Below are 13,102 nucleotides of genomic sequence, written 5' to 3'. Positions count from 1 at the left end.
TCTTATATATATTTATAGAGGATATCTATATTGTGTGATTTGATATTGGCTTTCTCCTACGATTTGAAATGGTGTATATATCCGCGAGGCTTGCCGATGAATATACACCATTTAAACGAGTTGGATAAAGCCAATATCAAATCACACAATTATAAATGTTCTATTTATCTCATACGACTTTCATTTTAACAAAACTTTTAAACTACCCCTGCAAAACCACATGAATGATTGCTAATTTAAACTGATGACGTATAACTTGATGACGTAGAACCGCTATGTTGACATGCCTCAAAAGAAAGTAGATCGTGTTCAAGATAAAGAATTTTTGCTATCTGCATCTTTAAAAAAATATGTGACAATTGCTGGAGCTTTGAATGAAACAAACTTTTGAAAATTGTAAGGACCATGGGACCGTGAAAATTTACTCTTTGTACGGTGGAAGTACAAAAAATGCTAGACAAGGCTACTTGTAGACTCATTGTTGACACTTCTTTGACATATACAAGTCTTTTCTTGCTTTTAACGATATTTTTGCTCTTTATTATTCATTTTATAAGAGCAATAATTTTCACAAATAAAGGTTTCAATGAATTAAAATTTTGAAGCGAGGGATCGTGTCAAAACTGGAAGTGTTATTGAGAAAGCATCTTAAATCATCTGCCCGTATGTAGATAAAGCATAACTTTTCTAAAGGGCTGTATCTCCCACACGTATCAAGCGAATCTAAGGAAACTCAAGAATTAGATGAAAATGAATTAACAACGATGCCGCCAGTGATTACAGTCAGTCCGAATGACAAGAATTTGCTGATGAAAACTGACAATAAGGAGAGGATGCCAATTCCAGGGGAAATAAATATTACGCCTTCTTGGGACAATGAAGTTTGCTGGGATTTTGAAAAAAAATATTGCGAGCATCTGTCAGATGTGGTAAGGATAACGCAGTCTTTACCATTTATGTGCACCCTATTACACTTTCATTACTTATTGGATACACAATATGATGCATCATATATAATTTATTAACAAATTTTTTTATGCGTGGTAAACATATTCATTAGTTACTCATTGAAAAACATAACAATGAAGGTCAGTTCTGGTTAAGGTGAGAGTAGATCGGTAATTCTTCAGCACAATGAGAAGTAATCATACTCATCAATGCCCCACCGCACAAAAGATAAGGTACAGTTACCCAAACACTGAAATTACATGTACATGTTTTGCTTTAATGTGTTCAAACGCAGCAATGTTTTAACTATCTCTGCTTTAGATTGTTTTTAAAGCCTACCTAGTGTAAATATTAACGGTAAATTACTTACGATTATTTGTCTTTTTTTAATAAAATGAAAAAAAAATGTGAAAAGTTGCATTGAAACTAAATTAAATTAAATTAACCTAAATTAAAGCTACACGAGGAAGGTTGATAAAAACTACGTAGCTAAATCTAGTTTTTATACTGGACCCGATTATGCAGTGTTTAGGCACAGCGATCTTATCTAAATTGTATACTGCGCAGTTGAATTCTTTCGGAGAAAAGTCACACAGAGAACAACAAGTCCATTTAGAAACTGCTACATTTTACTAGTGTTAACAAAGATCGAGAAGATTATCTATTTTTGGAATATACTTAGTAGAAGGAAACGTAATAGTTGGACATACAAAACGCAAATAAGGACAACTGCCAACGCACTTTGAAAAAAAATTCAAAGTGCGTTAAATTTGGGACACTCTCAACGCACTTAAATTTTTTTGCAAAGTGCGTTAAGAGTGTAAATCAAAATTTTTATCGTGTAAATATTTAACGCTCTTTGAAAAAAATATGTATAAAACAAATTTTCTAGGCTTAGATTTTAGCAATTGAGGGAATCAATTTGTAATACTTATATCTTTCGAAAAACGTTTCAATTTACATGTTTTGATTTACATTCATTGAGAACAAGGAGAAGACGAGTATACATAAGGTCTCTAAGCCTAACTTTTTTTTCTTATACATACCCGTTGGTAGCAACTCGAAAGTGGCCTTCCAGGTAAGGCCCAATTTGCAAAACATTTGTGTGACAACCCCCCCCCCCCCACCCCCCCCCCCACGTACCGATGCCTATGCTACACCCAAATATGTACACATATGTATGTTTACGTGTATGTATTGAATAACTGATGTAACGTCAAAAACTTTCAATAAATTTTAGTTTACATTAAATGCATGCAAACTGGAAAAAACTTAAGTACAGTAAAACATTTTTGAGAGAAAGAATTTTCAAAGTATGTGAAAGTCAAAATTGCTCACTTTCACATCCTGAAGTGACCTTATCACCGAAAAGTTATCGAACAGGTTCAATTATTTGTTATACCTAACCCCCCGTTCACACATAGACGCCGCTTCTACTACGATCAAAGTGTGGTCAAAAGCGTGGCCGATCGTGACAAATCGCAGGAGGAACGTCGTTGGGTCGTCAGAAGCGTAGTATGATCGCAGTATAGTCTTCATGATCGGAGAGCTCTACGCTCTCACCACGCCTATTTTGAACATGTTCAAAACAAGCGTAGAGGGATCGTGGCCAACAAGAATCGGGGTGAAGTCGTAAAAAGGACGTAGAAAAGCGCCGTAATCGTACAAGCAGCGCAGAAGCATCGTAGAGAGATCTTCATGATCGTAATAAAAGCGCAGTGAGAGCGTAGGAACTTACCAAGCACGCTCATACAACGCTCCCTCTACGTTCGTACTACGTTCTCACTACGATCTCTCTACGTGCCTGAAGATCCTACGAAGACCTACAATGACATTACGCCGATCATATCACGACCTATCAGTCAAGAGTTTGTTCTTATACCGCTGATATTGACCAATCATCATCTGTTAACTGCATGTATAGGGTGACACTATACTTGATGATCATTTACAATCGAGCATTTTCACATCTTGTTACAGTTATTATAATTGAAAATGCCCTAAACCATGTGGTAAAGGCCGGAAAAAAAAAACTGGGGTCGCAAAATATGTATCATCGCTAAAATTGTACTAAAAAAATCTGCAGTTTTAAGATATATTTACATCATCACCAAAATCGTACTAGAAGTGTAATGCAATCGTTATATGATCGGCACCACCGTAGCGACATCGCGGTACAGTCATCTAGGTCTGTGTAGCGTCGTAGTATGGTCTTCAATGTCGTAGTGGCTGCGTAGAGTAAACGCACTAAACACGGCTGCTTGTCGGCAACAGTCTGCATAACATAGTAATAGAAGCTTAAGCAGCGCGTTTGACGTAGGGACATCGTAGTACGGTCGTAACGAAGACCATAATTTGCCAAATTGCTCTATTTTGACGCCGATCGGCTGCGATCTGCCCCGATTCAAAAAATTTTCAGATCGTGGCTTGATCGGGATGATCGCCGTAGAGTCGCAGCTCTGTGTGAAAGGGGGTTAAGATTTTCAAGAATATTGACCGAGCCATACACTTTTTTTTTTCAAAGTGCGTTTATATGGTCGATATCAACGCACTTTGAAAAGAAACTTTATTTTTTCAAAGTGCGTTGATTTGGTCCCAAATTTAACGCACTTTGAAAAAAAATTTCAAAGTGCTTAATTTTTCAAAGTGCGTTGTAACACTGCATACATGAATAGTTCCACCTGTCGTCAGAACAAAATGTCTAATCATCCTCAGTTACTGTAGATTTAAATTTGCATAGATTCAGGTTTGTTTTAATCATTTCCTCTCTTAGGGTCTCGACAGCTTAAGCTATTACTGACAGAATTGATTTTTGATTGTTCGTATAGTCAAAGTGCCCAGATAAGCTATGAGGCCCCTGGGCTCTTCTTTTAAGTTGTTTATTTGATAGTCAAGCTAGTACATGTAGTATTATGATTTAAGAAATGAATGTAATGTTTTTTCCTTTGATCGATGTGTCAAAGAAAAATTTGGACGGAAAACTTCATCAATGCGCGTGGCGCATTGATGAAAAAGTTTTCCGTCCAAATTTTTCTTTGATACATCGATCAAAGGAAAAAACATTACATTCATTTCTTATCATTTAATTATGATTTCAAATAAATAAAACGAAACTCTCTTTCACCTTTCTATTGAATTTACGCATCAAAAACAGTGCGCACGAATACATCACAACAACGTTAACGTTGATGAAATTCAAAATGGCTCAAACGAGGAAACGTTCTCAAATATTGTCGTGGCATTACCAACATTCTCTGAAATAATTTACAGTTCTTTAACACAACAAACTTACCTGTTGTGTTATCCCAATCGGTATATTTTCCCCGGTAAGTTATCTAAGTTCGTAAATGTATAGGGAAGCTACTCAAATATCCTAACAGTTCGAACATTAACGTTAGGTCACAGAAATGTTGGATTTCTATTTGCACATCTTTCATCTGAATATATTATAAATACGTATCACAACCTGTCAATGCTGTAAAACCTGAAAGAGTCTGCTGCCGACTGTGTAAGATTAAAAGAATCTGTTCTCATTCATGCAGTGCCGTTTTTCTCGATCATTCGTTTCCCAAGATTTAACAGATTAACGGTTTTCCTCTCTTTGGTAGCCTAAAAAACGTTTCTTCAGAATTCTATTGTTTTTACCAGACATCTCAAAGCCAAACATTTAACAAAATTATGTCGATTTCTCTCCTTCTTTCCCAAAACTGTTATGCAGACGATTTGAATTGTTTAGCAAAGGCCGATAATTCAACAAGAAACGAAAGTAGAAAATAAGTCAGGAATATAACGGACAGATTTCGAAAATCAGGAAAATATTTATTAAAGTAAAAGTATTTAATTATTCCTTCATGAAGTAAGTAACCTGGAAGCGGGAAATATACATGTAGAGACTGCCAAGTAGTTCCGGCTGCTTAGTGCAAGCGAACTCTAGATTTTATTGATGTAGGTATCAAAAGAATTGTTTAACCAATCAGAATCAAGTATTTCATAGAAATTAAATGATTAATTTTTCTTTTTCAGTTTAACTATTCATCAGATTGTGATAGTGACGAATATTGCAATTGTAAGTTTATCTTTCATATTCATTTGGCGTACATAATACTCATAATATGTCCAATGGTGGCAGTGTTATTTAGAATACCAAAAAAAAAAAAAAGCCAGTCAAAATTATGGTCGCCGTGGTGTTTTATTGTGGCACTTTACAAACGAGTGTATAATTGAATAAATTAATGTATTGCCATAAAGAGAGACGAAGTTTGCTCTTTTTTTATTTGGGATGCAAGGTATGATATTTAAGTACAAATACTTGCAGTACCCTCGAATCATGAGTTTTCGTGGCATTACGGGAAATGTGTAATAAAATGCTTCAAGACTGAATAATTGAGATGTTTGCTATTTATCACATACACAAATAATATTTCTCCTTTTTTGAAAAAAAATGATTTTAACTCACAAATCATTTGTTATTTGTTCAGAAGGTCATTGAAGCTGTGCATAGTTGCTCTTTCGATTTTTTTTGCTGACGTCATATGTTTTCGTGGTATTTATAAAACAAGTAAACTATGGAAATCTAGTCGGACAAAATCCTTTTAGAAAAATTTTACAGTGTCAAAAATACTTGTTAATTGACAAAATGATTACATTATTTGACATGGAAATTTACTTGTTGTTAATTAAGACCACATCTTTCTAGGCGTTTCTAAGCTGTATTGCTAAATAATGTAAAAATATTCTCTTTCTCAACAGTGGCCTAGAAGTAATTTTGTAAAGCTTTATTTGAATGTTTCATGTTTTAAAATATAAATTCCTTGTATATTTAATGAAATTACATATTTAATTCAATTAATTATCAATGACACAATGTTTTTTTTATCATATAATTTTTTAACACCCCCGATATTTTCTTTGAAATTTATATAAAAAATGACGTTACAAGATCACCGTAGAAAAAATATCAAAAGTGGGAAATTCCAAATTATTGTCACATGACCGGTAGCTGTATGGATAGTTAACAGACGATGATATGCAGGATCGCCGGCTATTAGTTTGTAACTTTGGTATTCTAGTTCAAATCACGACGAATAAGAGTATATTACGCAAATTGTCAAATTTGCGAACTATGCATAACTCACTCGCTATATTTTATTTTAGCAAAGACAAAAAGTTTTAACATTTGGTCATAAAACATGCACAGGGTTCCCCTTTATAAATTGCAAACATGTAATTTCGATCTCGCATTGTGCGATTATTCATAAAAATAAAAAATACCACAAAAATGTATATACCACGAAAACACATGACGGGACGGTATTGATAACACCTATAAACTAAGATAGCGCAAGGACATACTAGGACATACAGGGACATTCTAGTAACTTAGTTAACATTATTTACATTTTAAGCGACAAGACTGTGGGTTTTATTATGTAAAAAATTAAACTAGAGAAAATCTTCAATTATATATTCTGTATGTAGTTTACATTTTATTCAGTGTGCATGCCAAGTGGAAGTTTAAGAAAATTCTATCGGCAACATATTTTTATTCAAAATAAATTGCTTTTAAACGGTTAAAAAACATATTCTACAGAGATGCGCGAAGTTTTCAAAACCCTAGTCGGTCCCCTTAAGTTTTTCATATCTTTTCTGTAAAAACGTGCCGTTGTTATTTTAAAGTTTGTCTTTGCATTATATATATCCCTTAATATGTTCCTTAAGATTTTAATATTAACTTCAAATGTACCTGCATATAAATGTGCGGCAGTATCAATTTACTAGAAAATAATACTGAAATATTTGAGAAATATATATCAATGGGTCTCAGTGAAGTAAAATTTCCAGACAACTTTTCAAATTATACAATACTTTTTCCGAATGAACCTTTTCAACTTCATACAATGTACAAAGTACCTTTATATAAAAAAAATGCATCACATAAAATTTGATAACACTGTCTTGAGTGGCATCTTTAAAACTGAGCTAAACACTAATTTAAGAAAAGTGATTCAAGGTCAAAGAAAAGGTCATGGTAAAAAATGTTGATCTAGTTGAATAGCTCTCATCAATATCTATCAGCATATGAAGTTTGATGAAAATATCTTGGATAGTTTCTTTGAAACTGAGCTTTGAACTGAGCTAGGATACAAAATCTCTGTTAATATATGATATGAAAGAAATTTGCCCACATACATGTAGTCTGAAAATGACCCCTGTAAGAAGATTGTGAAATCAGGCATCCGACTTAAGAATGAGCCTTATTTTAAAATTATTAATTGATCTATTCAAACTTCGTGTAATACTTTGCATAAAGATAACCTTTTTGCTACTTAAATCAGCAAGTCATATTGATACTGGGGATTTTTAGTAAAATGTTACGTAAAAATAGAACATAAATAGCGTCGAAATAGAAAATCCCCATGTAAATATCTGACAGTTTAAGTTTTCTTGAGAGAAAAAGTATGATTCAATTAAAACAAAAAAATCAACAAAATGATTCAAATGGATCCTAAAATAAAATGTGTAAAAATAAAGAAAATTGAACCAGTGGTTTCAAATATTTTGGCCATCAAAGAAAATTTCAATGGCAAAGAAAACTGAAAAATTAAGTAGAAGAAATCACAATATTTGACCTTTGTCCTCTTGATATGACCTTAAATCTTTGTAGTACATAAAGAATGGAGACTCCTTGTATATGTGTCCAAATATCAGCCTTCTTCTATTTATGGATCAAAAGATATACTGGATTTTATAACAGACTGTTACATGCTTGTTTATTGCACTTAGATAACGTAAACACATTTCAACATGTAAGCTCCCAATTGACCAATATATAGGATTTTCTGATTTCTTTAACAAAATATGATGCAAATATGATAGAACTGATTATTTTTCTTACAGGGATGATTCATTGTTGTCAATATAGTAATGTTGTTCTTTTTTCTCCAGTACTTTTTTTAAGAAATGGGTTAAAATAGAATCCACGGGTGTTTTGTCCTTCACTGTACCTTAATATTTATAAATAATACCGATTTATTGATAAGTATTAGATTTTAAATAATACCTCTATATCGGAGACGTCTCTCTTTCATCGGGATGCAGGAATTATAAAAGTCCTAAGGGGTGTTAAGAAAGTTCGTTCCATGGTGAAATATTTTGAAATTGTCAATGAAAGTAAAGATTTTTCTTTCATGTGAAAAAAAAATACATGTATAAGCATCTTAAAAGCAACCAACCAAACGACAGAAATGCTGGTCATTTTGTGTAAAAATATAGAATTATTTACTTTTGTTTCTTCACAGCTTATCTTGCATCACACAAAACTGATGAGTTCAGGTATATGTAAGGTTAATCACTTTTCAAAAGAATTGGGGTATCGTATTAAAAATTTTCATTGACTTGATACAATGAGCATTGTATTGGAAAGTAACTTTTAACTGTGTACTTTATATATATTAAACACATATGCCGCATCCCAGATTTTTCTGATCTGACATCATCTGTTTTAAAACCTACCCTCTCCTTAATGATTCAACAAAAGACAACACTTTTTCATAAGCAACAAAGGTGTCTGCGAACATGGATTTTTAAATATCTTCTAAAAGTATTTCTTTTACAAAATGAAAGAGAAATGTGGAATGGACTTTCTTTAAACCCATCATAAAAGTAAATTTGTTTACGTTGCATTGCTGTAGTACGTTTTGACATCATCATTTAATAATTTAATAATGTTTTGTTGGTAGCGATTTGCATTGTTATAGTACAAGATTGCTTTTTCTTTACACAATTAAAATCTATAACAGAATTTAATTGTAAAGAAAAGCCGTGGCTGTATTCCCTTGTACTGAACTGTCACGATATTTTCAACTGAGTACCCTCGAAAGGTAAACGATAACATTTTATCGTAAGGTATACATATATGTTAATGTAAAACAAGCTCTGCATATTTTAAAATATATATAAAATTTGAATTAAAAAATATATTGCTTTTCTTGAATAATTATAATTTCACCCTGAAAGAAAATTGTTGTAAAGAGGTCATTATTTCAATAATCATAATGACCGGGTCATTATAAGCCACGTGCTGTAAGGGTCATTATTGCCGTAAACAGTACATTTTTGGAGTGCTTATTGAGTTTTAAATCCTTTTAAGACAGCGGAACATTAACTGGTAAGATTGGAAATATACAGCTTATGTCATTTCTTTCTGTAATAATCAAAACATAATCATGGATAGACAATGAAATGGGCGGGTTCGATTCGCCATGGACGCGGGTAAACATTGGTTTGAAATTCTTCTTTGAAATTCATTTTCAATCAAAGAATAGCGTTTGATTTCTTGTCTCTGAAAGGGTTTTCTTTCACATGAAAAAGAATAAGCAAAAACCATTTTAATTTTTTTAATATTTTAAACAAATGGATGTTTTGTAGGTTGTCGTAGCAATTGTTTTGAACTTAGGCTTTGATTTTTTTTTTAATATTATGAGTTATGCTGTGAACTGAGCTCTGCTCGACCTTTTTGAAAATCATAATAACATATAGTTAAACATGTATACAGGTATCTGTATTGAAAATTATATTTATATAATATATGTCATTTAGAGTGGGTTTGTTTCCTTTTTTTATAGATATATCTGAAGGTGGAAAGTGTTGTGAAATTCCTTGTGATGATATAACGAAGAAGTGTCGGTTCCCAGTAGATAATCCGGATCTTGTGCTTTCTTTCTCTCCTGAATCGGATCGTGGTTCCACGATAGTATCCACATTTGGAGAACATATAATGGAACGAGTTTCACAACTTCCAAGAAAATGAAACATTCTTTTTGACTTGAAACACTAAAAAAAAGATAGATTGATATCTGAAGTCTCCAAGAAAACGAAACATTCCTTTTGATTGAAACACTAAGAATACTTTATTTCGTTGAGTTCATAAGTCTTGTTATGAGATTCTTTAACAATACAATATTTCAAAAGTACAATTGTGTTTTAGATTTGTAAAAAAGAATGAACTTATCAGCGGAATCGGTCACTGTACGTTGTGTGTGTATAGTTTCCCTATAACTGACTAGGTAGTAGCAAAAGAAGTCCTTGTTTTGGTATATCACAACCCAACTTGTCTAGGGGGTATCGTGTTTTATAGCTTAAATGACGGTCACTCGCCCATTCATATATTTACATGTAGACATTCACGCCTGATTTATTCATTTTGTAAAAAGTTTCCATTTCTCATCAAATTAACTTGTACATTTGTTTAAAGATGCTCTTTTTTTCAATTTTATACAAATTGGTCAATATAACTTGAAAGTTGTTAGGACTTCGTATACATCTTGAACAGTATACATGTATTCAAATGATAATTATTTTAGGAATAACTGAGTTTTACTGGCGACGTGTAAACGGATGTTTGCGACCGTTAAATTAGCATTAACGATCGCAAATACCAAATTATAAGATAGTCATTCCCATTTTAATGTAATCTATGCTTTTCTGTTTGTTGTTTAGGTCTTATTTTGTTGAGTTTTATTACATGAGATAAGTCACAGGGCATTGTATTTTCTGCGTCGCTCTATTATGACATCACAATGAAAAGCTTTCTCTCTCCTTAAAGCTCGTTTTACTACTTCAAACATCAGTCCACTAGCCAATCAAAACGTGTTTTACAAAACAATTGCATTAGAATTAGCCATTTCATCTACTTTTTAATAAGTTGATAAATTTTATAATTTTTTTTACCCTGCTTCCTAATGTGTGTAAATCTGGTTTCATGTCTTCATTAATTTGATTGTCTGTTCTTCAAAAAAGATTAGGAAATGCAGTACTGATGTTTCCTTTTTTTATATATAAAACATTAAAGACCAACTTTATTTTTTAAATCCTTATTGAATTTTACATATTTAGAAAAAATCATTTAATTTTACTCAGCCAATAATTGATTTAAATTGTAAAGGATGAGAAATATTTATCAACATAGCATTTACGAACAATTTTAAAGTTTATGATAAACAGTTTTTTATTCAAAACATGAACTCAATGCGATATCAGTACGCATTAATGACAAAATAAAATAGGTACCGGTGTTTTTTAATCTCAAAGATCGATTTATTCAGTAAACAGAATCGTATTTTTTTTTAGAAGAAAATAATTCCCTATTTACAATATATACAGCAAATGTAGTAGCAGAACGTGGCTTTCCAAAAACGAGTGAAAAATTCAACTTGATTTGATCGGCAACTGTTTATAGAAATAAGCCAAATGACTGTTAAGGTTATTTAAATTACAATAAGTCTTAAATTTAATTATTTATATGAAATAGATCTTTCAACATGCAATTAATTTCAAACATTATAATACTAAGACAGGACATAAAAACGGAATTCATGGAATTTGAGAAGTGGGATCAGGTGCCTACAAAATGTAAACAATCCTTGTTGACCGGGCACAGCCGCTGCGAGTCTAATGCATTGATGAAGTATACGAATTATTAAACAACATCTATACATATTGTTACTAAATACTGCATCACCCAGATCTACATGTAGAGACAGAAAATTTAGGGTTGATTTGACAGATTGATGAAGGGTTGAATAGAGATCGATCTTAAGTAAAATCTCCGCACATACCGAACCCCTGAAAACAGCACCTATACAGTTCTGAGGTTTCAAGAGGTGGAATTTGGTGCCTTCGAGGAGTAAGCATCCCCTGTTGAAAAACACGCCAGCCGTTTAAATTATTTCATTTTTATTGCATTTAAATCAAGTAGTCTGAATATTTAGTGTATCTTTACTCACCATTCTTAGATTTTACTGATAAATGGTTTCATCCGTGAAAGATTTATAATATATTTACATGTATATTTTTAATTTTATAAAATACATTTAGTTGAAGTTTATATCACAATTATAGTAATTTAATCAAAGCAAATAACCCTTCTGTGTCTTACTTTTCGATAATTAATAAAGCGTAATTAGAGGATTTAATGATAGACATACATTGTATGTGTATTCAGAAAAAATAACCTCATCGATGAACACAGAACACAACTACGACATGTCCATTCGTAAAGGAATCAGGTGTTTTGACTAATCTTTTATAATTTAAAACACACCATTTCTTACAACTTTTTAAACATGTATGCATCAATGTATGGAAGTTGTTAGAATTATTAGTTAATATAATATTGTTGAAATAAAAGATGAAAGAATACGTGAGTAACAAAAATCGTCAACACCAGGTAATAATGACAATGTAGAGATGTCTTGGGTTTTTCTCGTGAACTTCAGTAAGCCACCATCATGTAAAGTCTATAAAAATGTATTCCTTCATAAAATGTAAAAAAGCAAAGCTTCATGAGGGATAATTTATTTCTACTTATGGATTGATTGATTGTATACTGTTCAACGTCCCTCTCCAGAATATTTCACTGATATGGAGACGTCATCATTGCCGGTGAAGGGCTGCAACTTTAGGCGTATGCTCGGCACTTACGGCCTTTGAGCAGGAATGTATCTTTATCATGCCACACCTGCTGTGACACGGGGCCTCGGTTTATATGGTCTCATCCGAAGGACCGCCCCATTTAGTCGCCTTTTACGACAAGCAAGGGGGTACTGAGGATCCATTCTAACCCGGATCCCCACAGGGTTTCTGCTTATGGAAAAAAATATGCATCAAACACCTTTCTGAAATATACCACTACATGTACATGTAGCTAGAATAATGTAACAATCTCAAAAAACTAAATATATTTTTAACTATATTTTACTTTATTATAAAACCATGTATTCTGAGAGTGGATCCGATTCAAAATTTTCAATTAATCTTATGACGTACATTTCAAGGATGAAGGTTCAAGTGCGATTTTTTGACAGAAATATCTCTCTTGCCTGTTTTCTCATATATATTTTCATCCACTTCTCAAGAACCACTAATCCAGTTTCGACCAATTTTACCTCAAAGTATCTCGGTGGAATTCAATTTTGTTCAAATAAATGGATACTCCTTCTTTCAATAGGAGGCAATTTCAATTTTGTGACAAGAAATGTTGTCTTTTGAAAATCTCAAGAACTATTGCAATAGATAATGTTATACTTATGTGGAAGCATCTTTTGGTTGTGTAAAAAATAATCTGTTTAAATTATGACCTGACTAGGGAAAGTCC

At 32.5% G+C, this 13,102-nt stretch overlaps 1 protein-coding gene across 1 annotated transcript; it reads left to right on the top strand.

The window, feature by feature from the left end:
- The first annotated feature begins 716 nt into the window (after positions 1 to 716).
- Positions 717 to 9,892, top strand: LOC134244965 (uncharacterized). The gene is made up of 3 exons (XM_062727221.1): positions 717 to 929; positions 4,972 to 5,014; positions 9,573 to 9,892. The coding sequence occupies exons 1-3, from the start codon at positions 765 to 767 to the stop codon at positions 9,755 to 9,757; spliced, it is 393 nt and encodes a 130-aa protein (XP_062583205.1). The 5' UTR covers positions 717 to 764; the 3' UTR covers positions 9,758 to 9,892.
- The last annotated feature ends 3,210 nt before the right edge of the window (positions 9,893 to 13,102 follow it).

The sequence above is a fragment of the Saccostrea cucullata genome, unplaced genomic scaffold (genome assembly GCF_032062105.1).
Source record: "Saccostrea cucullata isolate Sc308-1 unplaced genomic scaffold, CSIRO_AGI_Scuc_v1 ctg2291, whole genome shotgun sequence".
NCBI classification, from domain to species: domain Eukaryota; kingdom Metazoa; phylum Mollusca; class Bivalvia; order Ostreida; family Ostreidae; genus Saccostrea; species Saccostrea cuccullata.
The sequence above is the reverse complement of the archived record's forward strand: the minus strand, read 5'-3'. Positions and strand labels throughout refer to the sequence as shown.